Genomic DNA, 26,344 nt, shown 5'->3' with positions numbered 1-26,344 from the left:
ACAGTCCTCGATCTGAGCCTGGAACTAGAATGAGAGAGACCCGATAAGGGGGCTAGCCAAGGCATGAGGAGGTGAATGCATCTGCCCACAGAATGGAGCACAAGACAAAGGTCAAAGTATGTGGTATATGGCAGAAAGCACCCTCTGCGGGGCTTGGGCCAAGGTCCCAGGTGACACAGGGGAACCATGTATAGACTGCTGAGGCAGAAGGCAGCATCCAGACAGCAGGGCAAGCTAAGCCTTGGGGCAGAGACCTATAGGAAATCTGAGGTCTAGGAAGCCAGTAAAGCATCAGGATAGCAGCTCCTGAAAAAGCAGTGCTGTGGCGTCCCTCTGAGAAGGGTGGGCAGGAAGCACAGGGCAAGCAGGCAGGCTGCAGGGTGTAAAAAAGATCTGACACCACAAGCAGAACTGCATTATTGAAAATACTTGTTTCTAGAAAGAGACCAACTTGTGATTTCAAAAAAAGGAACTGGGTACACCTGTTGCTAGGCTTTTTTTTTTTTTTGTGGATCGATGCTGGGGAGGTCACCAGAAGTGACAGGCAGGATGCAGCAGGCATGGGAACAGTCAACATCCACGGGTGGCCAGGTCCCCCCCCACCAGACACTCACCCTGGCTGCTGCGGTCATAGACTGAGCCTGGGATGATAGCCTCCCGGGCATCATACATGGCTGTTGTCATGAAGCGGGCTCCCTGCAGAGAGTTTGGGTAGGTGAGGAATTTACCACCTAGATGCAGAACTTTCCAAAGACCTAGTGTCTGCATGAAGGCCTGCTGACCCACCCTCTCATGGACAGTCCATCTCTGACTTCGGTTCCGAAACATGACACCCCCTAAGCCACCAAAGCACCAGGTTTCCAAAGTTTCCTAACTGCCACGTGTGACTTACTCCCAGACAACACTCAAAAGCATCCCCAGTGCATGGGTTCTGGGGGACAGGCCTGCACCACTGCTCCCGTGCACGCTGCATCCCCACGGCACTGGCTTGGGGAATAAGGGGTCTTGGCACTGTCTTCCACCCCCTCCTGCCTGAGCGATGAGGCTCACCTAAGTGATTCACAGTGCCAAGGCCCACAGGCTGCTGAGTCGGGTCAGGGTGGCTCACTCCCCCTAAAGCACTTACAGGGTTGATGGTGTTGACCAGCTTCCGGGGCTTGCTGAACTGCATAAGGCTCTCCCGCAGGTTGTTCAGGGGTCCCTCCACAAGGACTTTCTGCTCTTTATAGTAGTTCAACAGGTGGTTCCACAGGGGCTGCTTGGACAAGGCCTTTGGGTTGCCCACAATGATGACCCCATATCTGCAAGCATGACACAGAGCATGGTGCCCAGGGCTGCCAGCGAGCAGATGCCGCGCACATCGACTCAGATCCAGCACCCCTCACAACACAGGAGCTCTTGGGGCTTCAGATGCCCTCACCCTTCCTGCCTAGAGGCCTGGCCCATGATAGAACTCAGTGAGTGATGGGCATACTGCTGGCTGTGTGACCACAACTGGAGTCCTCTCCATAAGCTGATGACAATGCGAATATACTTGGGTATATTTAGGGGTGCATTCCTGAGTAGCCCAGATGTCAAAATACTACAGTGGGCAGAGCTCAGAGACAAAGCTGCTTGTCTGTAGTCACAAGTCAGACTCCAGGGCACCACTGGTCCCTAGCAGGCTTTACCACTCACTCAACATTTAGGGACCCCACCCAAATGTTGCCCAGCAAGTTAAGAGTGCAACATAAAAGAGGTTACACATAGGAGAGGGCACCAACAAGTGGACCTAGTCCAACCTCTAGCTGACAGAGGGGCTGTTATCTGGTACTGCAGAGAACCACCAAACCACTCTATTCTAAGTCCTCTGCTACCATCACCATTTCAGAAAAGCTGTATCCAGAGCAAAGGAAGGGGGATAGGACCAAACCAACATCAAACAACACAGTAGGGAAACACCCCACAGGAGTAACTATCAGAACACTACCCAAAGACCAAAGCCATGGAATTACCAGGACATGGAGACAAAGGTGCCTGGAGGTGAGCGGGTTTCTAAATCAGTGTTGGGGGCCCTTGGGTCCCATATATGACAAAGCATCTTCACACCCAGTGCCACCAGCACAATGCAAGGCTGGGACTCAAGGATTTTAACAAGGAATCTAGGTAGCGCCAGACCCTGAGGGAAGGTTCCTCAGGATTCCACAGCAGGATCAACACCTGCCACCACTAAGGCCCAGCAGGCCAGGGGTATGTCCATACCGCGCTCTGGTCAGGGCCACGTTGAGCCGCCTAGGATCGTTTAGAAACCCAATGCCTTGGTGCTCGTTGGCGCGCACACAGGAGAGGATGATGAAGTCCTTCTCGCGCCCTTGGAAGGCATCCACACTGGCGATCTCTACCTCCTAAAACGGGCACACGGTCATGTCAACCAACAGACTGCCTTGAGACCAACTGCATGAGACCTGTGAGACGCACCAATCCTGCATGGGACCATCTGCTCATGTGCCCCCAAAGCAGGGCCGTCAAGGTCCAGCCCATGGGTCTCAGGTGGTCCCAGCAAAGCACCCCTGGTCCACTCACTTGGTAGAGCTTGGTGTGCAGGGAGCCACTGAACTGCATGTACTGCACCAAGTAGGAGCGCTGGCCCTCGTAGGGCGTGATGATGCCGATCTGGTCTGGCTTGGCCCCTGCCTTCAGCAGCTTCGTGGTGATTTTCTCCACATTTGCAGCTTCCGTCCTGAAAGATCAGGCTTTCAAATCTTGATGCCTCCTGTGTGCTCCCCCAAGGCTTGAGGGTGGAAGCCAAGAGGCCAGGGCAGCCCCATGCTTAACAGGGATCATGAGGGACAAAAGGCTCACTCAACAAAAAGCATACATTGAAAAAACAAGTGGAGATGCCCTTAGGTTAAGTGTCTGAACCGAACGGTGGTGAGTTGTTGTCTCAGTGGACACAGCAGGAGCCTGCAGATACCAGGAGTCACTTACCTGTTCAGGTAGGAGGTGCCTGAGCTGGCGATCTCCTCCTGGCCCTGGGTCACATAGAAGAACATGGGCTTATCAGGCTGGGGCCACTGGAAGTCAAAGCCCTTCTTCACTCGATCCGCTGTCACCAAGGAAGGAGAAAAGGCAACACCTCAAATTAGAGAACAGCGGAGAATGCCGCAGCAGGTCTCTCGGGCAGAGGTCATGCACAGGAGGCGGTAACAGGCTCTGGACGGGAAACCCAAGTCTGCAGGGCCTAAGGGAGGACTCTGGGTCCATCTGTTCCCAAAGTGCCCAGGGCTAAGGGCACAGAGCTGATGTACTTGCTGAAAAGACTTCACTGGGAAAAACCAGTCTGGCAGCCTGTTTGCCTTTACCTACACAAGATACTATTCTCTTCTAGAAGCTTTTCTACTGTGACTTAAAGCACCCGTAAGCTCCTACACCTGGCTCAGCGGACTTGTTCAGGCTCTTCATGTTCATTTTGCTGTGCATTTATTTCCTTATAATTTAAAAAAGTTACTTGGTTAATTCCCCCATCCCTTTGGGAATTTTGACTGGAGTTGTCTTTAATCAGATCAGTGTGAAAAAGTTTCATTTCTGCACTGCACTGGTCTAACATCAGGGAGGGCATGCTATGATCCCTTTTCTATTCAGCTTACAATAGCAAAGGGCCCCCTGGCAAAGTGAAGGCTGTGAGCCCAGGTGCTGCCACACCTTTCTCCCGTGGGGTGGGCAGGCAGGCTGAGGGTTATAGTGCCTGCCAAAGATGAGGTCCTATAGCAGTGGGTCTAGAGGCTCTAGCCCTACCTGGAGAGAGTCACCTGAGGGCTGAAGGGGGAGCTGGTGGTTGTGTTCAGGTGCTGGTGACACACAGTCACTTAGGAAAAGTTCAGTTAGCTGGACACTGGGTTCAGGCTTGTCTTCACACTTCAATATACAGTACTAAACGCATGCTCACTGGATGCAACCCTCGTGCCGGGTTCTAATGGCACCCATGGACCCCAGCCCCCACATCACAGGGCCAATGCCCTGGAGGAGCAGGGCTGCCAGAGGCTGAGCCAGTGTCAAAACTTTCCCAACAGGGGTCAAAAGCATCTGAATCAGACTTCTAGCTAGACCTGGCCTTTTTAAAATTTTTTCTTTACATCGTTGTTCATTTTTAAACAATATTTGCTTCCCCCCAAACCCTCCAGGTGTAATCCCCATGGAATTTCCTTTCCTAATGCACCCGTGCACCATCACCTCAGTCCCCTGCGTTCTTTCCTCCCTCCCTCCCTCCCTCCGATCCCTCTCCCTCCTCCTCCCCTGCATTATGTCTCTGATTTATAATTGTCCAGTTTTGCTTTGTTGTGATTTATACTGTTATTATTCTTTTACACTGATGTCTTGTTGGGTTCCCCTATATTCCTGCTATAAGTGAAACCATCCCATATTTTTCTTTTTCCCTCTTACTTATTTCACTGAGCATAATTCCTTCTAGCTCCATCCACATTGCTGTGAATGGCATGAGTTTATCTTTTTTGATTGCTGAATGATATTCCATTGTGTATATGTACATCTTCTTGATCCAGTCATCTATTTTTGGGCACTTGGGTTGTTTCCAGGCTTTACCTATTGTAAACAGTGCTGCAATAAACACAGGGGTGCAGGGTTCTTTTGAATCAATGTTTTTGTGTCCTTTGGGTAGATCCCTAGGAGTGGAATTGCCAGGTCGTATGGTAGCTCCATTTTTAGGAGGTTGATGAACATCCAGACAGCTTTCCACAGTGGTTGGACCAGTTGGCACTCCCACCAGCGATGTAGGAGAGTTCCTTTTTCACCACATCCTCGCCAACATTTGTTGTTGCTTGTTTTTTTGATATGTGCCATTCTTACTGGTGTAAGGTGGTGTCTCAGTGTGGTTTTGATTTGCATTTCCCTGATGATAAGGGATAGTGAACATTTTTTCATATGCCTGTTGGCCATTTGCATTTCCTCTTTGGAGAAGTGTCTTTTGAGTTCTTCTGCCCATTTCTTGACTGGACTGTTTATTTTGTTTTTGTTGAGCCGTGTGAGTTCTTTGTGTATCTTTGTGATCAGTCCCTCATCAGTTGACTGGGGTGCAAAGATTTTTTCCCCATCAGTGGGGTGTCTCTCTGTTTTGGTTAATGTCTCTTTTGCTGTGCAGAAGCTTTTCAGTTTGATGTAATCCCACGTGTTTATCTATTCCTTGACTATCTTTGCTTTGGGTGATGAGTCTTTAAAGATGTTACTGAGGTGTATGCTTTGTAGTGTTTTACCTATATTTTCTTCTATATATTTTATGGTTTCAGATCTTATGTCCAGGTCTTTTACCCATGTTGAGTTGTTTTTTGTGCATGGTTGAGTAGTAGTGTAGACCTGGCCTTTTCTAGCCCCACCACCCAGAGGACCAGTAGCTCTAAGTGCCCCTGGGACAGCAAGAGCAGGCCAATTCCCAGGACCCCAGTGTGCAGATGCAAGAACCTATAAAGTGGAGTGAAGCAAGGCTCAAAGGTGGGCTGTTATGAGACACCAAGTTCTACAAACCGTTGAAAAGTCCCAATAGCTAATGTGTCCATGGATCATCTCTACTGATAATACTCGCTGTATTTTAAAACTTAAAAGTCTGAGACATTAATTCATTCAAAAATAAACCCATAACATGTTAAGATTTTTTTTTTTTTAAAAAAACAAACAAAAAAAAACCCCTCATTTTCTACTATAGTAGAAATTTAGTGAATTTTTGCAACTTGTTTCTCTATCTGGCTTAGTCAGATCCAGTCTGTCTCCTGTGGCTGCTGCTGTGGGCAAAGAGTCAGGCTTCAATGCTGTGTGCGGCGGGAGAAGAAAAGTGTTTTGTAACTTCTCTCACGGTGGTGGAATCTTCCAGATTCTATAACCAACTTAGATGGGAGGTCACCCTGCTGGTCAATGGTAACAGCCTTTCTAGTCTGCCCTGTGCTCTTTATGGCCTATGACCCAGGTAGCTTTGTAAGCCTCCACGCTGGCTGCCAGAATGGAGGTACCTGCTCACCGAGTCAAACACACCACAGGGGCAAGACACTTCAGATACCTGTCACCTCACAATCTCGTCAGAAAGTCATTTGATTTTGGGAAGACCTGGTCAGTTAATGCTAGGGAGCAACATTCTAATTTCCTTTTGAAGTCTCAAGATTTTCACTGGTGATGATATCATCAGTTGTTCCACTGAAGTTTTGAGCACTTCCTTCAAACACCTGCCTTATAGCCAGGTATCCCAAACTCCCCAGTCTACCACACAGGGTCAGGGAAATGCATGCTCTCTGCGCCACTGTTCAGGCTGTGGTGCGATAGCACCCAACAGTAACAACACAGCCATTCAGCGGTAGCAGCTTTGCTACCATCAGTGGGCACGTCAGCACAAAGAAAGGGTGCATGGCACCTCAGCATTACCATGGAAGCAGTTTACCCTTAGTTCACACATGGTCTCTTCTTCGAGAACCACCGAAAGTAGTAGGACTGGGGGCAATCAGTTCCCTCCTTCCCGTTCTGGTGTGTGGTAAGCTCAGAGGTGAATTTCATGAGGACTTTCTGACTACAGTGCCTAAGGCAACCTGCCCTCCCATCCCAACAAGTGGCTGCACCATACTTTGGCAACCCCTCACCTGCAGTGACGCCATTCTGCAAAGAGCCCTCATAAAAGATGTTGGAGGGAAAGGCGCTAAGTGCAGGATGCATCCGGTACTGGACCTGCAGGCGGATGGGACGGATGCCCAGCACCACCAGGCGCTCAAACAGTGATTGGGAGAGCCCAGCCTTGGCTGCCTTCTTGCACATCACCACAGGGCCCAGCTGGCAGTGGTCACCCACGAGGATCAGCTGCAGAAAGAGATCCAACAGAAGAGCAGCTCAACAACATAGCCTAGACATCCACCCACAGGGACGAGACCGTGGGTCCATGTAGCCAACTGGCCATGGAAATTCTCCAGGATACTAAGTGGGGGTATGAGAGCCACCCACCACAGGTCTGCTCAGGACCCACTGGCAAGACTATATAGGAGACTGGTGAGAACCCTCCCCTTCAGAGATAACCCTCCCCACCCCTGTGGTAGGTCCCTCTGCCCTTTAGGGTATCACATAGCATCACAGGACATTGAGAAACACATCCCCGGCACAAAGGATCACAGATGGAAAGAGACTTCAGTGTAAACCACATGGCCCACCTGCTTGGCTCCAAGGACCACAGGGACCATGCACTCTGGTTCAGTGGCCTGGGTGCTTTCATCAATTAAAATGGAGCGGAACTGCATCTTGGCAAGCCTGGGGTCACCAGCACCCACACACGTGCAGCAGATGACATCCGCATTCTGGAGGAGAGCAAGGTGTCAGGGCACAGGCTGACAATGGGTGCAATCCCTCCCATGTAGCATGAATCAGCTGATCCTCCCATGTAGCATGTCTGTGCAGGCCAAGGTGAGCTGAGTAACTGAGCCCCTCTGAGGGCAGTGCTACACATGGAACCCTGCAGGATCTTCAGTAGGAGGGCATGATCCCACCCTCCTCTGGCACAAAGTGGGGCGGGGGCTTCTACACTCACACAGCAGAGTGGAAACTGCTTCTAAAATTGTGGTTTAAGCACTGAGACCTCTGACTGGGCAGCCACAGAAAAAGCAGATAAAGGGACACCCGTAAGTTCTCTCAAAAGCAAATTACAGATGCCAACACGGGCTTAACATGTTCAAACAGGGTCTCAATCAGAGGCAACAAAGCCAAACCAAAGGCAGGGGGTTCCTCCTCACCATGAGCAGCTCCCTCTCAGCAGTGCGCTTTAGGGCCCGGTAACGCTTCTCATCTGCAGATGACAGTTCCCCAGTCTCGTCCTTCAGCTGCTGCAGCTTTTGAAGCTCTGGCATGCTGGAAGCACAGGGCCATCAGTGGGCACAGGGGCATGGGCATAGGATGCCCAACACAAAGTCCAATACCCACCTGTCCATGTTCCTGATCTGGTTGTGCAGAGCCAGGAAGGACACTGGGGAGTCGATGGCCTCACGGCTCTTAGCACAGAGCCGCACAACTTTGAGTCCAGTTTGATGAATCTTCTCAGTCAGCTGGTCCACAGCTATGTTACTGGGAGCACAGACAAGTACAGGCCTGCAACACACAGCCACCGTCAGTGCAGGAAATGCCAAGATTCACAGGCAGAAAGCATAATGATGCTGACCCTTGGGTGGTTCCACTGCCACTCTCAGTCCTATTAATGAGTGGACCACATCTCCACTCTCTCGTTGGCAAGGCAAAGACACAAGCAGACAGGCAACCTGGGACATGTCCACCCGGTAGTGCCTGCGCCAGAGCAGCAAGCTTGCTTGTTAAAAGCAACCACACGACAATCAAAATCAAATAATGTAAAAAGTTGCACCAGGTCATCAGTCCTGAGCAGACCAGACCTACCCGTTGCCTTGACGAGCCAGGTGGTAGACGATGGTGGCTGAGGTCACTGTCTTCCCCGTGCCTGGCGGTCCCTGGATCAGGCTTAGTGGTCTCTGCAGCACAGTCTTCACGGCGTAAACCTGCAGGCACAGTGGTGTTAAGGGCACAGATGCTCCAGGGCAGCCGCCTGCCAGCACTGAGATCAGCCCCCACTCTCCACCCCAGGAGGGCAGAAACCTGGGAATGGTTGAGGTCAGGGAGGCCCTGCGCAGTGAAGCGCTTAGGCAGCTGGCACTTAATGATCACATCCTCCACCTCGTGGCCAAGCAGCTTGTGATAGATGTAGCCTGACACAGAGGTCTCATCCACAGCAAACGTTTTCAATGCACTCTGCATCCTGTAAGAAGAGTTCCAGGTCAGTCCTGAGCTGGAAACAGTCCAAGAGACAGCAGGTGATTCCAAGGCAGTGGCACCCAGCGTACCTATCAAATGAGGTCGACTTCCACACGAAATCCACCTGGAAGTTGTGTGTCACTTCCACGGGAGCGCCCACACTGCTCCGAAGCTCAATGGCGATCTCATCGCCATAATCTGTGCCCTGAGTTAAGTACCATCCTCGTCAAAGTCAGCTCTACAGGACCCTCTCCTCTGTGCCATGAGAAAGCACCCATCAGACCTCGGCGCTCAGATATTCACTCTGCATCCAACCCTGCATGCTCCAAGTCTGGCACTGCCTAGGACTGGCAGTGAGTGGACACATCAGGGTCCCTTCCCAACTCTGAGCTTCCTTAGACCTCTGGGGCAGAGCTTGGAGGAGCCTGGCAAAGCACCTCTTATCAGTTTTATACAAACAGGCACCCTCCAAATACAACTGAAAAAAGGCCCAGAAACAAACACAACTCAAAGCACACATCCCAGCCAGAGCAGTCTTGTATGATACCCTTTCTTCCATCAGATGTCCCAAAACTGGTCTCTGAGAGGACCCACATTGTCTCCTGTGTTCAGGATAAGCTTGACAGAGACCCACACAGAGGGCTGTTCTAGAATTCTCAAGAAAGAGACTCCAGGCCAACCTACCCAATCTCATGGTACCATCCAGCTCCAGGCCATTCTCCAAAATTCCCTCCCACAAAGCTCCCCGCCCACTGCACCCTATAGCACCTGAACTGTGCAGATGCTGCCAGGCCAGAACCACAGCCTCAAGCTGGACCACCCAAAATACAGCATGTCATGGTGCATGGCCAAGCAGACGGGCTCCCTGTATCTGCACATATCCCGGTGGCCCAAGCCATAGTCCCATAGTCCCCAGCCCAAGACTCTAACACAGCTTCTGGGCAAGGGTCTTCAGAACCCAAGCAAGCTCCCAAGAGTAGAAGCTGTTCCTTGTCACACACACAGCCTCATTTACCACAGTGGGCAGAGAAAGAGCCCTTATAACCTTTTTAGGGCAACATTCTGGCACTTTCCTGAAAGTAGAGTGCACTCCAGCCCAAGATTCTAACACAGCCATGGTCACCCTCTCCCCAATCTCCTATCATTCACCTCCCCCCACATACAAAGGATACTATCAGGGACCTTGATGACATGGCCGATCCCTTTCCACAGGGGCGCCAGGTCCCCTTTGTAGCGCAGACAGATCTCATCACCCTGCATGAGTCGCATGTCTTATATGGAAAAGAGCAAGAAAATCGGTGTTTTCACATGTGTGAAGCTGTCACCACAAATTCAAATTAAGGGACACTTTATAAGGGTAAAACTAGGAATTTTATGCTACTATGGTCACAAATATTTTAAAACTTAAAATCACCTCTTAACCAAATTATGACTAAATCCTCATTACCAGAGTCAGTCTTGGGCAAAGTGAAGTAGGCGATTCTCTTCTTGTTAAGGCCCAGGTCCCACCTGACCGTGATGTTATCTTGAGTCTGAGCACATGGAAAACAAGAGCCCTGTTAGCCTACCACAGACACGGGCCTGGACTCCACGTGCCTGGGTTTCCATGGGCCTGTGCCCCACAGTGACCTCTGAGTCGCAATGATGCGAGCAGCACCCAACGGCCTGAAATGCCAATGAGGCACATCAAGAGAGAAGTCGTTAAAACTCCCAGAACCCATTCGACGTCTGTTGTGGAGGCAGCTTCTCCGTGGGCCTTGGAAGGGGGAGAAGAAGTTGATGGCAGGACCCAGCCCACGGTGTTGGGCTCCACACTTCCCAGGCCCTCTGTGTGCTGCAGACTCCTCAGGTTTGACTCGTAGCTGCGGGCAAAGGCTGCAAACCCAATGAGGGACTTCTGGTGGATTTAAATTTTAGCTCCGAGTGACAGGGAATCTGCCCACAGGCTACAAGGCTCAGCCTCAAGGCCTGCGGAGAGCTGCACTCCCCGACCCCAGGAGAGATGCCCACCATGTTACAACACAGCCTTCTGTACACACATCACCTGGGACTCCTTCAGTTTCTTGTCATAGTCAGCCTCCAGCTTGACCAGCGGTCCAAAGATGTTCTGGTACTGGTAAGCATCCTCATAGCGTAACAGCACATGCTGTGGCTCCTCGTCCACTCCTGGCTTCTCCAGGTCCTCCAAGGTGGCCGAAGGGTTCTCCTGGAAGGCAAGAAGGCCACACCGTGTTCTCCCCATTTTCAGCAGCTTGCATGGACAGGGAAAACTGTCATCTTAGAGAAGCAGTCAATGCAGGGCTCAGAGAGAATGGCGTCAGCCCTCAGAGGTGTCCCCCTCACAGGACTACATTCAAGGCATTGGGAAAGAACGTCTCCCCATCACAAGGTTACACCAACAGGGCAGACCCTGGTGCTGACCCCCCAGGTACACAGTCAGACATATCTGTATCATCAATGGCTGCATTATCAACAAAAGCTTAGCCTATGGCCTGGAAGAGAACACTGCTCCCAGGCTGCCAGAAAGACTGCTGCTATCTCTGAGATGTGTAAACACAAGGAGGGAGAGAGGGCCACTTCCCGTTTCTTCCTGCCCCTATAGCAAGGACAAGGGCAACCACCTTTTCCTGGCAGGGAGAGAACATGATCTGGGCTAAGTGGGCAAAAACAGAAATGAAAACCACCACTGGCGGCAGCCTGAGAATCCAAGTGGAAAGGTACTCTACTAGCCAATGCTTGAAAAATATTTTGACTTGCACTCTAAGTGAAAATAAATTCACACTTAAGGATTCTGATTACATATGGATGCCCAATGAAAACGCCTGGTCTAAATATTAAAACTATCAGGAAATCTGAACAGCCAGTACCAAAGGGCTTTCATGGAGGAACGGGTGGGGGAATCTCCCCATGGGTCTGCTCAGCAGGGCAGGAACTCAACTATCTGACCCCTCTCTCCTTCAGTCATCAGCTGCTCTGAGCCCCACTTTAAGTTTCTGACCTTTAAATCTGACTCCTAGCCCAAAGAACATCAGCCTGCCCTGCTGCCACCCAGCTCAGTCACAGCTGGGTCCCAGCACACTCGGTCCTGTCTGTCCGCTCAGGTCCCAGGGATCCTCCTGACCTGGCCACCCACAGCCACCCACTTCTGCCACCACCACCCTCACCCAAGCAGAAAAAGCGAGCAGAAAAAAACCTCCAACAACTGCAGTTTCCCTTCTCTATGCATGGGCCACCGGAATGAGAGTTCCTTCCAGAACCTGTTTATGAACTCTGGTTCCCAGAGCCCATGCTGAGGGAAGCCTCACCTTCCAGAGTTCCTCCAGTTTATTGATCTGCTGGGCTGTGATCTGCCGGGCCCGCAGTTGCTCCTGCTCTGATGGTATCTTCACCAGCCAGGACAGGAAGCAGCGGTCCTGGATCAGCGGCTGCCACTGTGAGCTGTCCCAGTTGATGTCCTTGAGGCTGCTCTGGCTGGCACAAGGCTGCCTACAGAGCAAGGGCAAGGGCTGTGATATAGGGTAGAGGGGGTCTCTGAAGATAGGGCAAGGGCACCCATGAGGCCAGCCTCCACCCGGGGGCTTGCCTTCCTCCCAGCCTCAATCCCCATTCTACCATGATCTTATCACTCGCAATCCGTTAGTGATAACTCCATCTCCCCTCACACTCGAGCTCTGAGTTCTTACAATTCAGGAGACTTTGTTTTCACAGAATTGTTATGATTCTCCCAGAACACACTCCAATTTCCCAACACCCCTATCTCTCTCTTGAGCCCCCACCTTCTAGCAGGGCACCCCCACCTGCACAGCAGCACCACCACTGAGTCAGCCTTGGCGGGAATGAAGCCCAGCAGGAATACATTGCGGCATCCGCAGTTGTAACACTCCAGAACAGTCTCCCCCAGGGGCCCATCCTTGTGCAGCGTCACCTCTTTGCATTTTGCCCTCACGAGGTGATTTACAATGTGGCTGAAACCAGGAAATGATAAATAGTTAACACCCAAAGTTTGGCTTTTCACCACTTCCAATTTTCGGGCCCCTGTCAAAGTTCCGGTACCGTTCACGGTCCATTAGCAGAGGCGGTCACACCTCATCCATCTGGCGTCCCGGGGGTTGGCCCGCCCCTGAGTTGGCTCCCCACTGAATGCAAGAATCAATCTGACTTGAACCATCTTAAGGAAAGCTTTTCTAACACGTTTCACATAGTTCCTGCTTTTCCCCCCATTCCCCCCCCCACTTCCTGCTTTCTTCAATCCAACTCCTGAGTCTACCCAAAATCTGTGACTGGGGCCGAAGCTGTTATCCTAGAGAGGTAAGAAGCCAGGGCAGGCGCCGGCCCTCCCATGGCTCCTCTGTACTTTCAGAGTCTCTCTCTGGGGCCTCAGGGCCTCCTCCAGGAGCAATGGCCCTCCTAACGCACTACAGGTCAGGAAACCTGATAACTAGCAATTTGGAAACCTGAGGACAGTAGGACACATGAAGCAGGAGGGCTCCCATCGTCTGAAACCTGCCATCTCTGAGCTTTCCTTGCTGTCGCATGACCAGGACCCTGTTTAGGCCCCTGGTCACTAAACTCTGCTCTGTCCAGTCAGTCCTGTTGGGGCCCACGAGATGCAGGTGCAGCCTGACTCTCCCAGACTTCCTCACTGCAGCAAACCCTCCCCCCCACTTAGGAAACCCCTGTTGCAAGCTTCAGCTCAGACCCAACTTTTCCAACTCTCTCTGCCTCCATAAAGTCAAACAGGTTATCCACCCAACTAATGCCACCCTTGGCACCCCAAAGTCCCTCAATGCGCTCCTGGAGCTGCCACACTGCGATTTTACCAGTATCTGCCATCTCCCCTCATCTTTTCTGTGCCCATCTCATCCTGTCGCATTCAAGTTCCCTGAAGGCAGTCCTCTTGGTCATCATGGAACTCGTAATGCCGGTGAATCTGAGCTGTTTTCCCTTAGAGGCCCTTCGCTCATTCCCCTGACCTTGGCTTTGCTGACCGGAAGTGGGGGTTGCCAGCTAAGACAAGTTTTATTTAATTGCTTTTCCTGTAGGAGAGAGACTAATGCAAAAAACATTCACACTTAAATTAACCAGGATATTCTGAAAATGGGATGTGATCTGTTGGCGACCCTCAAGATGCTTTTCCTTTCAAATCTTTAAAAAGCATCGGCTTCGTTTTTTGCCTGCTCATAACCCCACAATTCACAACACCAACTCCAAGATGACATGAGATCTGACCACTGTGTCCTTGGGTGGCTGAGATGCTGAGGCTGGGTCTGCAGCTGCTTTAAGACACAGGAAGGTTGGGAGTTCTGTACAAGTCAGTCTGTTTGCTGACTTACTTTTTCTCTAAAACATCAACCTCAGAAGATGATTCTGCTTTCTGCTGGCTACCCGGAACACTGCCCCATGAGACCCCCACAGTCATGGAGCAAGCCGGCGGTGGAGCATACTTTTCAAGCGAGACACATGGGCTCCCTCCTGCAAACTAAGCGCCAGCACAAGGCTGTCTAGCCCCAACACAAAACACAGAACAAGGGACCCCATCACAGCTGCTGCTGATCAACAGCAGGAAGGGAAGCCCAGAGCTGACGGTCAAGTGAACTTAATTTAATCCGATGATTCAGGATCTGGCCCGTATTAGCCTCGGGACTGCTCCAATGAGCTCAGGCCAGAGGGAGCATTCTCAGGAAGCAGCCCCCACAGATGCCCGTTACTGTCTTGGGAACATCCTCCCCAGGCACCCAGTAATGAAGATGAGCGGGCATGCCAGGAGCTCATCTTGCAGAAAAATATAAATAAAAACTGGGGACAAGAATTAAGTCAACCCTACTTGCATAATAAAAAGAACCACAGAGAATAAATCAAGGGTAAATACATTAAGGCATTCACACACCACCATCTGTTTCAAGTTAAACCAGGCACAGAGGAGGGAGAAACCAGGTTTGTTAGCGTGATTTTATATTGTGCTTCACTTCAACATTTCCATAATTTACACACAAACCCCGCACAACCCTGATTAAAGACACATGCGTGGTCAGATTATCTACCTGCCAGAAGTATTTCCACGTCCGTTGCAGAACCATTTCTTGCTGGTATTACAGTAAACCACGCAAGCAGGATCATGTATTCCACAGTAACTAGAAAAGTCAAAACATCAACAGTTAAAACTGGAAGGGTGCTCTCTGGTTTTAATTTGGCAGGATATAAAATTCTTTCCTCTTACAACATTTTTAAGTTTTTCATTAAACACATACTCAAACTCAACGATCTCACCAACAAAATCCAATCAGTCAACTGCAAAGGCTCCTTCCCCTGGAACGCAAGGAGGGGGCAGGGGTGCTGTGAAGAAAGCCCTTCCAGGTAGGGGCAAGGGTCATGCCAGGTGTACCAGCATCGAAGGCCTACCACCCAAGGCATCCAAATTATTCCCCTTGACCTAAAGTTTCAGGAACCAAGTATAGGCAGGGAAAACAGCATTCCCAGCGCTGGCTTGGGAAAAGGAATCAGAGCACATGTGCTCCTGCTCCAGCAGAGGGCGTCCTGCTCCCAGGAACAGGTAGCTCAGAATCAGTGGTTTAGGGTATGGGGGCAGAGAAGTTTGGTTCGCAAGGAGCACCCGGCCCCAGGGCCCCAGAGCCCCAGCGTCTGAAATCCACACAGCATAAATGAAACACCGCTCTCCAGACTCACTGTGTATGAAGCACAGAACCAGCCTCAAATCAGAAAACGCTGCAGCCCAGAACTTGCCCCATGCCCCACACTGAGAGATGAGGCGTATATATAGCAACCACTCCCCAGTTCCGGGAGCTCAGCCTGGAGGTTCAGGGGAACATTAACACAAGTTACTAACACGTAAATTAAATCATCTGTAAGTCAGAGTGAGCCCAAGGCCAAAATGAAGAGTTTCCCCGCAGAGCAGGGGAAGGATGGCTCTGTCCTGGTGGGCAGGGACCCAGGCTTCGGAGGGCAAGTGCCCTGTACAAGAGTCTTCCACCTCCTTTGGTCTCAATTTCAGTGCATGTAACAAAAAATGCGAAATCAAATCAGTTCACACATTAAGGGATGGTCATGACTCCAGATGATAATTCCAAACTACCCAATGACTACTCATTCTATTTTTCAGGAATCTTGAACGCATGAGGGAGACAGGAATCTAAAAGAATCGTGCAGTAATTCTTTGTACGAGACACCTTAACAGTTCTGTTTACCCTAACCCGGATGCTCCCCAATGGATGAGTTCTTGTAAGTGAGGGGGCAAAGCCTGGAAAGAGTTAGGATGCAGGAGGGTGCCGAGCTCCCCTCATGCCCCACACAGGGACACCTGTGGGCACCTAGACCCAAGCCACCGCTTTATTCCTAAGGTCGGTGCCACCAGCACAGTGTCACAGTACATGTGCTCACATGGGCTTCGGTAAAGGCAGCAAACTCAGAAAGGGCTATATCCTGCTGTGGGCACTCACCTGCATGCATGTACAGGGAGATCCTTCGTGTAATATGTGTCTTCCTCATCTTCCTCGAAGTTCAACTCGGCCAACAACTGGCTGGTCTTGGCCACACTGTCATCCACGGCCCCATTTTGCAGGATGCCCTCTGGTCCGCCCACCTACAGCACAACGGCAGTGTCACTGCAAGAGGCTGTATGCTGGGCCTCATACTGGGTACATGGCTTCTCTCACATGAGCAGCCTTTCAACCCTCCCAGGAAGCCTCTACTTTGAGACAGTTCAGTTTCTTCTGATTCAACTTTGCACACACTCCCCTGCCCCATCAAACCTACCCCGCCCAAACCACAGGTCAGTGGGTCATCCACTGTGCAGACCCACATCCAAGTCTAACTGGTCATGAAGCCAAGGCCATGATGGGGAGGCAAAGGCTTCGTGCCCTCACTGAGGACCCCCCAAAAAGCTAGATGACTTTTCATAAACGAGTTAACTTCCCAGGGAAAGTCCCATATGGACCAGAGGCTGGCATTTTACCCAGTGGGAGGGCCTCCCTCCCTGAGTACGTACCAGCTAAGGTAGTGCCCCTCAGCCCTGAAGAGGGGGCAGCTCCCTCCTCAGTCACCAAACTCCCCCCACTATAGTGTCCCTCAAGAGGCAACCTTTCCTGATGAATTGGGAAATGAATGTGAGGATGAGTTTCCCAATCAGGCCACAACCCTATCAATGTCTGACCTTAAGTATGTCACAACAGCATACACATACACAGGCAACATTAAGGAACAATCCCTGAATTGCACCGGGTGAACACATGCACTACTGCTGAACACATGTGGCCAGATTACGAAGGAAAATCTGGAAAACTGCCTCGGAACCACATTATTTCGCCACAGGTCTCTGCACACTGTAGGGCCCTCACAGGGTCCCTGCTACCCAGAGCCAGGAAGGGCATTCAGGCAGCTCCCCTGAGCCCACAGTGCCCAAGGAGCTCTCCAACTCAAGACAGTGGTCCCTGTGAAGGCATATGGCCCATGGGGGTGTACTGAAGTCCAAAAGTATGTCTGGGTGGTCAGAACAACTGTCTGTGATGTCTCACCCAGATGGGAGCCCATTCGTGGCTACAGCCCTTTCGTAAACTTGTTCCAGGAAGGGAACAGCAGGTTAACAGTAAGAAAGACTATGTTTTCGGGGGGGGGCGGGGGGGTGTTTTCAAAGAGAGAAAGCAAATCAACTTTTGGACTTTGATGCAAAGATGACAGCGCTATAACATTACCACAAATACTACTGTGACTCTTTAACATTGTACCCATGTTTAAACATGCAGTTCAGCGGCATTAAGTATATCACATAGTTGTGCATCTATCACCACCCTCCATCTGCAGAACTTTTCATCTTCCCAAACTGAAGCTCTGTCCCCACTGAGCAGTCACTCCCACATACTGCCCCATCCCTCTTTGTCTCTATGAATGTGACTCCTCTAGGGACCTGACGTGAATGAGATCACACATTATGTGGCCTTGTATGTCTGGCTTCTCTCACTCAGCATGTTCTCAAAGTTCATCCATGTTGGAGCCATGTCAGGGTGTACTGGCTCTTTGGATAATTCTCCACTGTGTTGACGGACCACACTGTGTTTATCACCCATTAATGGACAGGTTGCTTCCATCTTTTGGAGACTGTGAAGAGTGCTACTGACAACTGTATAAATAACTCTTTTGTACGCCGCTCTCAATTCTGTGAAAGGTGTAAGACCCTTGCAGATGTAGAAATTGCTAGATCCGATGGTGACTCTGTGGTATTTCAGGAACACCCCCCCCCCGCCCCAGACTGTTTTCAAGGTGGCTGCACCATCTTCCATCCCACCTGCAGACCACCATGGTTCTCTGCACATCCTCAAAAACATTTATAACATTTATAACAATGTGATATATAACACTGTCTATTCATTTATCTACTTTTAGTAGGTATTTGACTTTTTTGTTATAAGTTGTGCTGTTTGAGATCTGATAGTTGCCCATCACCTCTCCTCTGAGTACTGATTTCACCTCAGGGGAAACCCAGGGCCAGGGGGTGGTACACCTATAAGCTGCAGGAGAGGGCCTAGTCTGTGTTCTAGAACAGAAGTAGCCTGCAGGCCAGGCCTCTCAAGGACTGAGGTGGTATCCATGTCTATAATAGCTGGCTCCATTCCCTTAAAAAAATATTTGCTGATTCTTAGTCTAGAATAACACCCAAGATTTCTTATCAAGTTGCATAGCTTTTACCTGTAAAGAAATATTCTTGGTGATATTTGAATCTTTTCTTTCCTGAGATATCAAAGTCAGTATGATAGTAAGACAGAAATTATCATACTCCATAGGGCCCTCCCTCCCACAGAAGACACAGGGCTCAGCAAGCACATGAGACGCCCAGTAGACTGACTAGCACAGAGGCCCCTGCTCTGCACTGCACTGCTCACCCAGCAGGCTAACAAGGAACAGAGACTGCAAATCAGTTTCAGGCACACTCAGGAGACAAGAAACAGACATGGGGTGGGGGGTGGGGTAGGCAACTCCCTCAAGCCACTAAAGTAGGCAGGCGGGCAGGTAAAAATCAGTCCCTCCAGTCACCATCTGGGAGGCTCAGTAAGCCCCTCCCCTTAGTACTCCCCTCTTGGGCCTGCGCGCGCACACACGCGCACACACACACACACTCACACACTAAACTATGCACACATGGGTGTTCACTTGGCCACACCCCTGCTGGTTATGACCTGGCCACCACACAAACAGACTTCTACAGCTGGGTTGTTAGGTCTCCTCTACTCTCTGGATGGTTTTCTGGTAAACATTAACTTCAAAAAATGCACGTGACCTTAAAAACTATAATTAAATAAGTTAAGGCACTTAAGAGTGCCTGGTACAGAGAAGCCCACAACCATGCCAGGTGACAGGGTGGGATAAGACCAGTGCTAGACTCAAGTACTTGGGGTTACCACCCCCAGGCACAGTCCCCATCAGTTTGCCAGTGCTTCCAGCTACAACTGAGCCACACTCTATGCATCCTGAGTTGATCAAGGCCTGCAGGGTTCTCTGCCCAGGGATAATCTGTACACCACCACCACAGACCCAGTGTGCATGTCAGAGCTGTAAGAGGCACAACGCAAAGGTATGTATACTCTAACATCACCCCTCACTGTGCTGGGAAGAATGTTCAAGTAGACTCACACTCCCAACCTCTAAGTGTCCCACCACTCAGTGTGAAAGGAACCTTTCTGCCCCTCAGTCTCCAAGTCTGTCAGTGCCCCAGGGCCTTTGCACTCCTGTCATGTGACCTCTGCATAGCTGGCTCCTTGACAGCCCTTCAGGTCTTGGGCCACACAGTACCTCCCAGGGACGCCTTCCCAAACTCACCTGAGGCCCAAGAGGGTCCCTGCTCCTTGCTATGATACCAACACAGAATTCAGCCCACACCCAGGGGCCCTCCTAGTGCCAGCTGAATGGAAGCTTGTCTCCTCAGACACAAACAGGCTGAGATGTAGAATGACTCATCTGGAGTCTTTGATACAAGGTTTAAACACAACAAAGAGTGGGAAATCGCCTTTCCCTCAGGGCAGCTTCCTGGTCTGAAGAAGCACTTCGGGAACAGGCTACTAGAGGGTCTGGTCTCCCCTATCCTTTGAAAAAGCTCCACACCTACAGATAATGGTCACCCCACACCTCATCTCCCAGAGCCACCAGTCACAAGTTGCCTATCTCCTTGCTCTACATGCACAATTTACTCACACATTACACACACGTATATGCTCTGCACATGCCACACACATCCAGACATGCACATACTTGTATTCTCCTGGCCAGTTTCTGAGTTCGGGTCCCAGGAAGGGACTACTCCACATAATCACGCTAGCTCTAGTGCTTAGGAAGTTAACATTGATGTAATACTGCCACTCACACACACAGCATTTTCCCATGTCTTGCCAGTGTCTTTTAGTTTTTAATTCCAAGACCCAGTCAACAAATGCACATTACTTGTAGCGTCTCTTAATGTCCTTTAATCCATACGTTTTTCACTGAGATTGCTGAGATTCACTGATTTGTGACCTACAAAGGTGGTGACTTAACAAAGGTGGAGACTTCCCAAGCTAACAGAGCAATCCCTGGGTCAGCTTTCCATATGTGTTCTAGATAGAAAGCCCCCGACCCCACCCTTTACTCTGGATCTTTCTCTGGTCAGTGTGCAGGAGCCAATCCCCAAACTTCGTTTCAGTATGTCAAAGGCATCCCCAGCGCCCCATGGCTGGCTACCCCTGGCCACCCTATCCTGGGACCAGTGCTCTCCAGTAACCAGGGACTCGGGGAACCCACCCAGACCTGCAGGGCAAAGTCAGCCATGACAGGACTCCTCAGCCATGACATGACCTGAGTGACATGGAAAAAAGGGGTAGCGGGGTATTGGGCAGGGGCAGAGGCACAGCAAGCATGTTAGTGCTGGGCCTCACAGAATCCGACTGAACAGGGATGGCCTCTTCTGAAGAGTGCAGGGGGAATTCACATTAGATGACCTCAGAAATCGTTGGTGGTGCTTTTGTCTCAGGCAGCACACAGCTCTGAGGGGAGATGCCCTTTATGTTTCTGGACTGCACACACAATATTGTGGGTCAGACAGCTGAGCACCACTAACTCATATGGCCCCACCTCAGCAGCAGGGCACAAAGACACACTGGAATGCTTTCAAACATATTAGCAAAGAGGGGCAGAAGCTGTTCAAATTGCTGAACTGAAGGGAAGAAGGGGAGAGTGTCTGCTGTGCTTAGATGTTAGGGAACAGTTACAAACATTTCACACAATTCGGCACTGAGGTGGCCACCTTGATTCCCTGTCAGCTCTGTGGGCCGATGGAAGACTATCAAGGCTCTAACTGCCAACCCCCCCACACCCTCAGAGCACACTTCCACCCTGAGAGTCAGGGGGTTCTGAGTAGCCCCAGGTGTGACCACCATTCTGCCAGGTGTTATAAGAGTCCCAGATGTTTCTACATTCAGCCTTTTAAAAAAACTGAGGGCCTCCCTGATGGCAGAAGGAGTTAAGCACAGCACTGTGAAGCTATATGCAGCCACTGCAGCAACTGAGTTTGATCCCCGGCCTGCCAGAGAGCTACCAAACATGGCGCAGCAGACCTCTCCAGTCTCGCCTGCTGCTCCCCTCAGCAGTGTATTTCAGTCTGCCTGCCTGTTCTATTCCCCACTGTCTCTGGTGAATCCTGTCACCCTCCTGCACCTCTGGCCTGTACCCCAGTTCTAGTATGCATAAATAAATCTTAAAAAAAAAACCAAAAAACTGCGCTTCTCCAATGGGTGAGCAGTGATGTCCATGTGACTTTTCTTTTAATAGTTTCATTGAGGTAAAGCTAACAAATGGCACATGATTAAAATGTGTAATTGTAAAAGTTGACATCAACATAAACATAATGAAGTCACCCCATAATCAAGATAAAGAACATATCCATCACCCCAAGACTCCTGTGCCCTTTGTCCCCCTCCTGCCTTCCCGTCCTCTGGAACTAACAGGAACCAATGAGTTGCCTCTTATCACTATATGCTAGCCAGCCATTTCTGAAAGGTTTACAAGAATGGAATCAGAACATGTACTTTTTTTTGTCTGAGCCTCTTTCACTTGGTGTAATTTGAAATACATAGGGACTGTTGTATTAAAAGTTTGCTCCAGGTTTTTGTTAGGTAGTGTTCCCAACTCTTGCATTTTCACCATAATTCAAAAGTTTAGAGGAATATAACAGTAGCAACATTCAAGAGGAAACATTCCAACCAGGCAGATCAAAAGGTTTGTAACAACAGTTATTATGCAAAGGACTTCTGAAGTTCCCTTTCCCAGCCCTGTGGAGCACCAGGCAAAGTGTCAGACACACAAATGTACACTGTCCCTTTATCTTAAGGACATTGGGCAGGGCTGAGTCAGCAATTTTCACCCCAGGATCTCTAGGGCATTGATCATTATCAGTTTCATAAATAAGAAAACCCAGAATTATCACAGAAACAACTCTAAGCTCAGCCCCACATCCCTTCTCCCACCCCTGCTGCATACATTCTGCCTCTGAACGCACTTTCAGGTAAAACTGCCTGTGCACACAGGCCACTGAGACTGTAACAGCGTAGCAGCACCTCCAGAGCCATGCACAGACACATCCCACCTGCCAGCAACCTCACTGGACACATCCACATAGAAAACTTAGCACTAATGTTCACAGTTAGTACTGCTCACAATAACTCAAAGTAGAAACTCAACATCCATAACAAAAAAGTGAATGGATGTAATGTGGTCTATCCCTACTGTGGAATATCACTCAGACATAAAAAGGGATGGAATGGACTCGCTACAACATGGATAAACCTTTAAAAAACAACAACAACAACAACAACAACAACAAAAAAAAAACAGTCCGTGAAAGAAGCCTGACATAGAAGCCCACTAGTATGTTGGCATTTCCACTGACTATCCAGAGACAGAAAGCTCAGTGGTTGCATGGGATGTGAAAAGGGAAACCAAGGGGCCAACAGGTACAAGGTTTCATTTTCAGGTGTTAAAATGCCCTAAAGTGGACTGTGGTAGTAACTGTACTAAAGTGACTGAATTGTACAATGTAAGTGGGTGAATGTGATGGCATGTAAATTCTATCTTAAAAAAAAACTGATAACATCAAAAGGCATTCAGAATGGGAGGCTTTCTGGAAGCCCTATAGTACAGTGGATTATAGAGCCAACACCTGAGAACAAATAAGGAAAATCTTTTCAGATGTGGCAGGCAGACAATACCACCAACTGGCACACAAGATAATCAACTTTTTTTCCCACTTTCCGATTATAGTCAGATTCCCTGTTCCCAAATTCAGGTGCTCTTCTTTTAGCACAAAAGGATAGCATCCCTTCCCCAAATATAAAAGTTAGGCTACAGGTATGTGTGTGGGGGGGGGGGTATCAGAGTTAGAAGTGAGGAAGGATAAGCCCTTCTGATGTCATCTGAAATCGTGAGTTCCACAGCAAGGTTTACTCTGCAGAGCATTATAATGCTCTATTTTGGACAGCTTAGTGTTAAGGTGCAGGAAAATAATCGATTATTTCAACTGAAAGAGGACACGCCCTGCAATTATTAAACACAGACAGAACATAAGGAACAAATCTAGAACTCCAAGCTGCTCCAGGTTTCCTGCTTTATATAGGCAACGTTAAAAGGAATTTGCAATAAAACCATTACCTTTCACAACCCCGAGCTGCCATGAAGCACGGCACAGGGCACTACCTAGCAATTCCTAAGCTCAGCCTTCTGGACACATTGGACGTGAGTCACATACAACTCTGAACAGTCCATTTACATACTTAGGTTTAAAATTAACAGAAAGAAAAAAGCTAACCCCCATTTTACAGCTGTGGAAACAGAGGCCCACAGAATATGGAACTACAGGTGCTCATTCATTTCCCCAGGCAACCTTCCCCTACCTCTCTCACCACAGGTAAACAAAAAATGAAAACCCTGCACACCTGTTCTCCCAGCGCTCCACCCATCAGGTTTCTATTTTTACAGAATCTGGGGTTAGATGAGTCAAATGTTTTCTGCTTCTATTAGGGGCTGAAAGAAAGTCCAAGTGGGTGGTCTACCCACGGGAGTGACTCAACGACCAGAAAGGAAGCCCCCTCCCCCAGGACAGGGTCTGAGCTCACTCTGGCTGAGGATGGGTTGGCTCTCCCAGTCCTGGTAATGGGTCCTCATGCCAGGGGACACCTGAGACAAGGTGAGCCTACAGCTCCTCAGTGGCTGAAAATTCAGGAAAATAAACAGGAGGGAGGTGCCAAGTACAGGGAAATTTGGTTGCACTGCAATCTGAGACCCAGAAGATGATGGAGACATCCCCTGGGGCCGCCCCCCACCTGGGACAGGTACCCAGTGTGTGCACACTTCTCACAACTCAAACTCAAACTTAAAATACCCAAATAACCTCCGTTAAATGTTCACATTAAAAATAAAAGTTTACAGCATGGGAGACCCATTTTCACAACAGCCACTCTCACTGCCCCATTAGTGGGCAGACTCAAATCCAACTTTCCCAAGGCAGGGCTGTGGGTTACATAACAAGTCAGTTTAAGCAACAGGCAACGCAAGGAGGAAAAACAAAATACAACCTGACTTCCGAATCATCTTAATAGCTAGGGATTGTGGGGTTCTCAACTGTAGACAAAATTCTGATTTTCCTCCAGGACCTTGGACCCCTCCACTGGCCAGCATCTCTGTGCCCCAGGAAAATTTGAACACGCAGGTAGGTTGGAGGGAAGGGGGTAGGTTGCCCAGATGGCTGCCACCACAGGTAGGGAGTTGGGGTAGTACAGCCAGATCTGTTAGAAGAGGACCGGGCAGATCATCCCTGGACCTTGAGCAGGGCAGACTCAGGTGAAGGGGAACTCTGGGCAGTTCACCCCCACCCCACCAAACACGCACACACCTGGCTGAGACAAACCTCGGACAGACAGAACTAGACTTAAGTCCCCTAGTCAGAACAGGTCACCCAGACGCAACGAGAGCAGGACCAGGAGCAGGTCTGCCTAGGGTGGGCCAGAAAGCGGAAACCAGAACAGGTTCTTCTGGACCGCGCTGGAATGGGGGACCCAAGGCAGGTTAGTCCCCGACTGGCGGGAGCGGGGGAGTCAGGCCCGGTCAGCGTAGGCCCTGCCGAAGTAGGGAGCCAGGAAGGGTCGGTTTGAACCATCTGAATCGGAGAGTTGGGACAGATAACTACAGACCCGGCCAGAGTTGGGGAGCCAGGGCTGATCACTCCGAGTGCGGCCGAAAGGGAAGCCGGGTAGGTTGCCGGGTCAGAATCCGAGACCCGGGGCAGGCCCCCGGGCCCGCCTGTGTGGGAGTCCCGGGAACGGTTGCCAGTCAGAGAGGTGTAACTAGGCAAGTGTCCCGGCCCTGCCGGAGTGGGGAAGTAGGGGAGTGGGAGTCCAGGCAGGTTCCCGGCTGGAGTGGGGGGGCCGGGCAAGTCCCGGACGGGTGAGAGTGGGGGCCCATCGGCTTCCGGCGCCGCCATGTGCCGCTCACCTGCGCGTCGAGCTGTCCGGCCGCAGCGCCCGCGCCGGCGCCACTAGGGCCGCCCGCGCCGCCAGCTCCCGGCCCGCCCGGGCCGCCGGGGGGCGTCTGCGTCTGGCTGGGGAGGGTGAAGTCGGTGAACTCGAACTCGGAGCCCTGCGTGTCCGCGCCGAGCAGCTCGGCCTCCTCGGTGTCCAGGAAGGTGAGCGTCTGCGAGCTGGGCCCGTACGCCTCCACGCTCATGCTGCCGCCGCCGCCGCCCGCCGCCCGCAGGCCACTGTACTCGAGTCCGCCGCTGCGCCGGAGCCTAGGCCGCAGCTCCGGGTCGCCGCTGCCACGCGCCGCGCCCGCCCGAAACGCCCGCCGCGAGCGAGCCAGCAGCCCCGCGCGCCCCTCGGACCCCTACGTGGCCGCCGCGCCCGGCTGGCCCCTCGCGCCGTCCTAAGCCTGCCGCTCGAAGCCCCCGGCAGGAACCGCCGCCGCCGACGCTGTCGTGCGCGTGCGCGACCGACGCCGGCGCAGGTGCGCGTGCGCGAGCCCGATGCGACGCAGGCGCGCGCGCGCCCTGCCGACGCCCCCAACCGCGCCCGGACGCGGGGAGCCCGGGTGAGACGGCTGGGCGCGCAATGCGCACGCGCGGGGGCGGCGCTACTAACCGCCGGCGCGGCGGCCGCTCGAGGACATGGTTTCGCCCAACCGCTGCTCACCGGCGCCCGGGCGCGGGCGGTGCGGACACCTCCGGGTGTGCCGGTTGGGGCGGCTCGGAGCCTCGGCGTTACTAAGCGTGTGAACGCCTTCCGTAGGTGTTTCGGACTCGTGGCTAGAGACCCTCCTCGGGATGTGCCCCCCTCGCTGGCGGAGAAGCTTCTCGGGCGCCAGTTTCCCCTCAGTAGGTGCTCAGGGGGTTGTTTGAATAAATGCAAGGGGACAGCCCCGAGCACGGAGCCTGGCGCCGAGGTGGTGGTTGCTGCTTAGCAATAACATTCAGAGGTGTGCTGGCACACACCGGTGATACTGCAGGTTTGGTTCCAGACCACCGCAGGCAAGCGTCGAGCCGGCCACTTAAATA

General features: G+C 51.2%; 1 protein-coding gene across 2 annotated transcripts in view; it reads right to left on the bottom strand.

Moving 5' to 3' along the window:
* The window catches only part of UPF1 (UPF1 RNA helicase and ATPase), a 29,171-nt gene extending 3,612 nt beyond the window's left edge, over positions 1-25,559 (bottom strand). Inside the window, exons 1-20 of one of the 2 annotated variants that reach the window (XM_037506205.2) lie at positions 25,288-25,559; positions 16,224-16,366; positions 14,811-14,900; positions 12,567-12,734; positions 12,075-12,255; positions 10,814-10,975; positions 10,184-10,301; positions 9,942-10,040; positions 8,859-8,967; positions 8,614-8,773; positions 8,398-8,516; positions 7,933-8,097; positions 7,746-7,860; positions 7,170-7,313; positions 6,612-6,825; positions 2,968-3,085; positions 2,563-2,719; positions 2,242-2,384; positions 1,127-1,301; positions 615-696 (exon numbers count right to left, since the gene is read on the bottom strand). In XM_037506205.2, the coding sequence (XP_037362102.1) occupies positions 615-696; positions 1,127-1,301; positions 2,242-2,384; positions 2,563-2,719; positions 2,968-3,085; positions 6,612-6,825; positions 7,170-7,313; positions 7,746-7,860; positions 7,933-8,097; positions 8,398-8,516; positions 8,614-8,773; positions 8,859-8,967; positions 9,942-10,040; positions 10,184-10,301; positions 10,814-10,975; positions 12,075-12,255; positions 12,567-12,734; positions 14,811-14,900; positions 16,224-16,366; positions 25,288-25,518 (2,893 nt within the window). In that variant the 5' untranslated portion in view covers positions 25,519-25,559. The remainder of the gene's footprint in view (positions 1-614; positions 697-1,126; positions 1,302-2,241; positions 2,385-2,562; positions 2,720-2,967; positions 3,086-6,611; positions 6,826-7,169; positions 7,314-7,745; positions 7,861-7,932; positions 8,098-8,397; positions 8,517-8,613; positions 8,774-8,858; positions 8,968-9,941; positions 10,041-10,183; positions 10,302-10,813; positions 10,976-12,074; positions 12,256-12,566; positions 12,735-14,810; positions 14,901-16,223; positions 16,367-25,287) is intronic. The other variant, XM_037506206.2, reaches the window with a different exon arrangement.
* Positions 25,560-26,344: the final 785 nt, after the last annotated feature.

Source organism: Talpa occidentalis, unplaced genomic scaffold, assembly GCF_014898055.3.
Source record: "Talpa occidentalis isolate TD23 unplaced genomic scaffold, MPIMG_talOcc4v2.1 talOcc4.12, whole genome shotgun sequence".
Classification (NCBI taxonomy): domain Eukaryota; kingdom Metazoa; phylum Chordata; class Mammalia; order Eulipotyphla; family Talpidae; genus Talpa; species Talpa occidentalis.
This window is presented reverse-complemented; position numbering and strand designations above follow the sequence as displayed.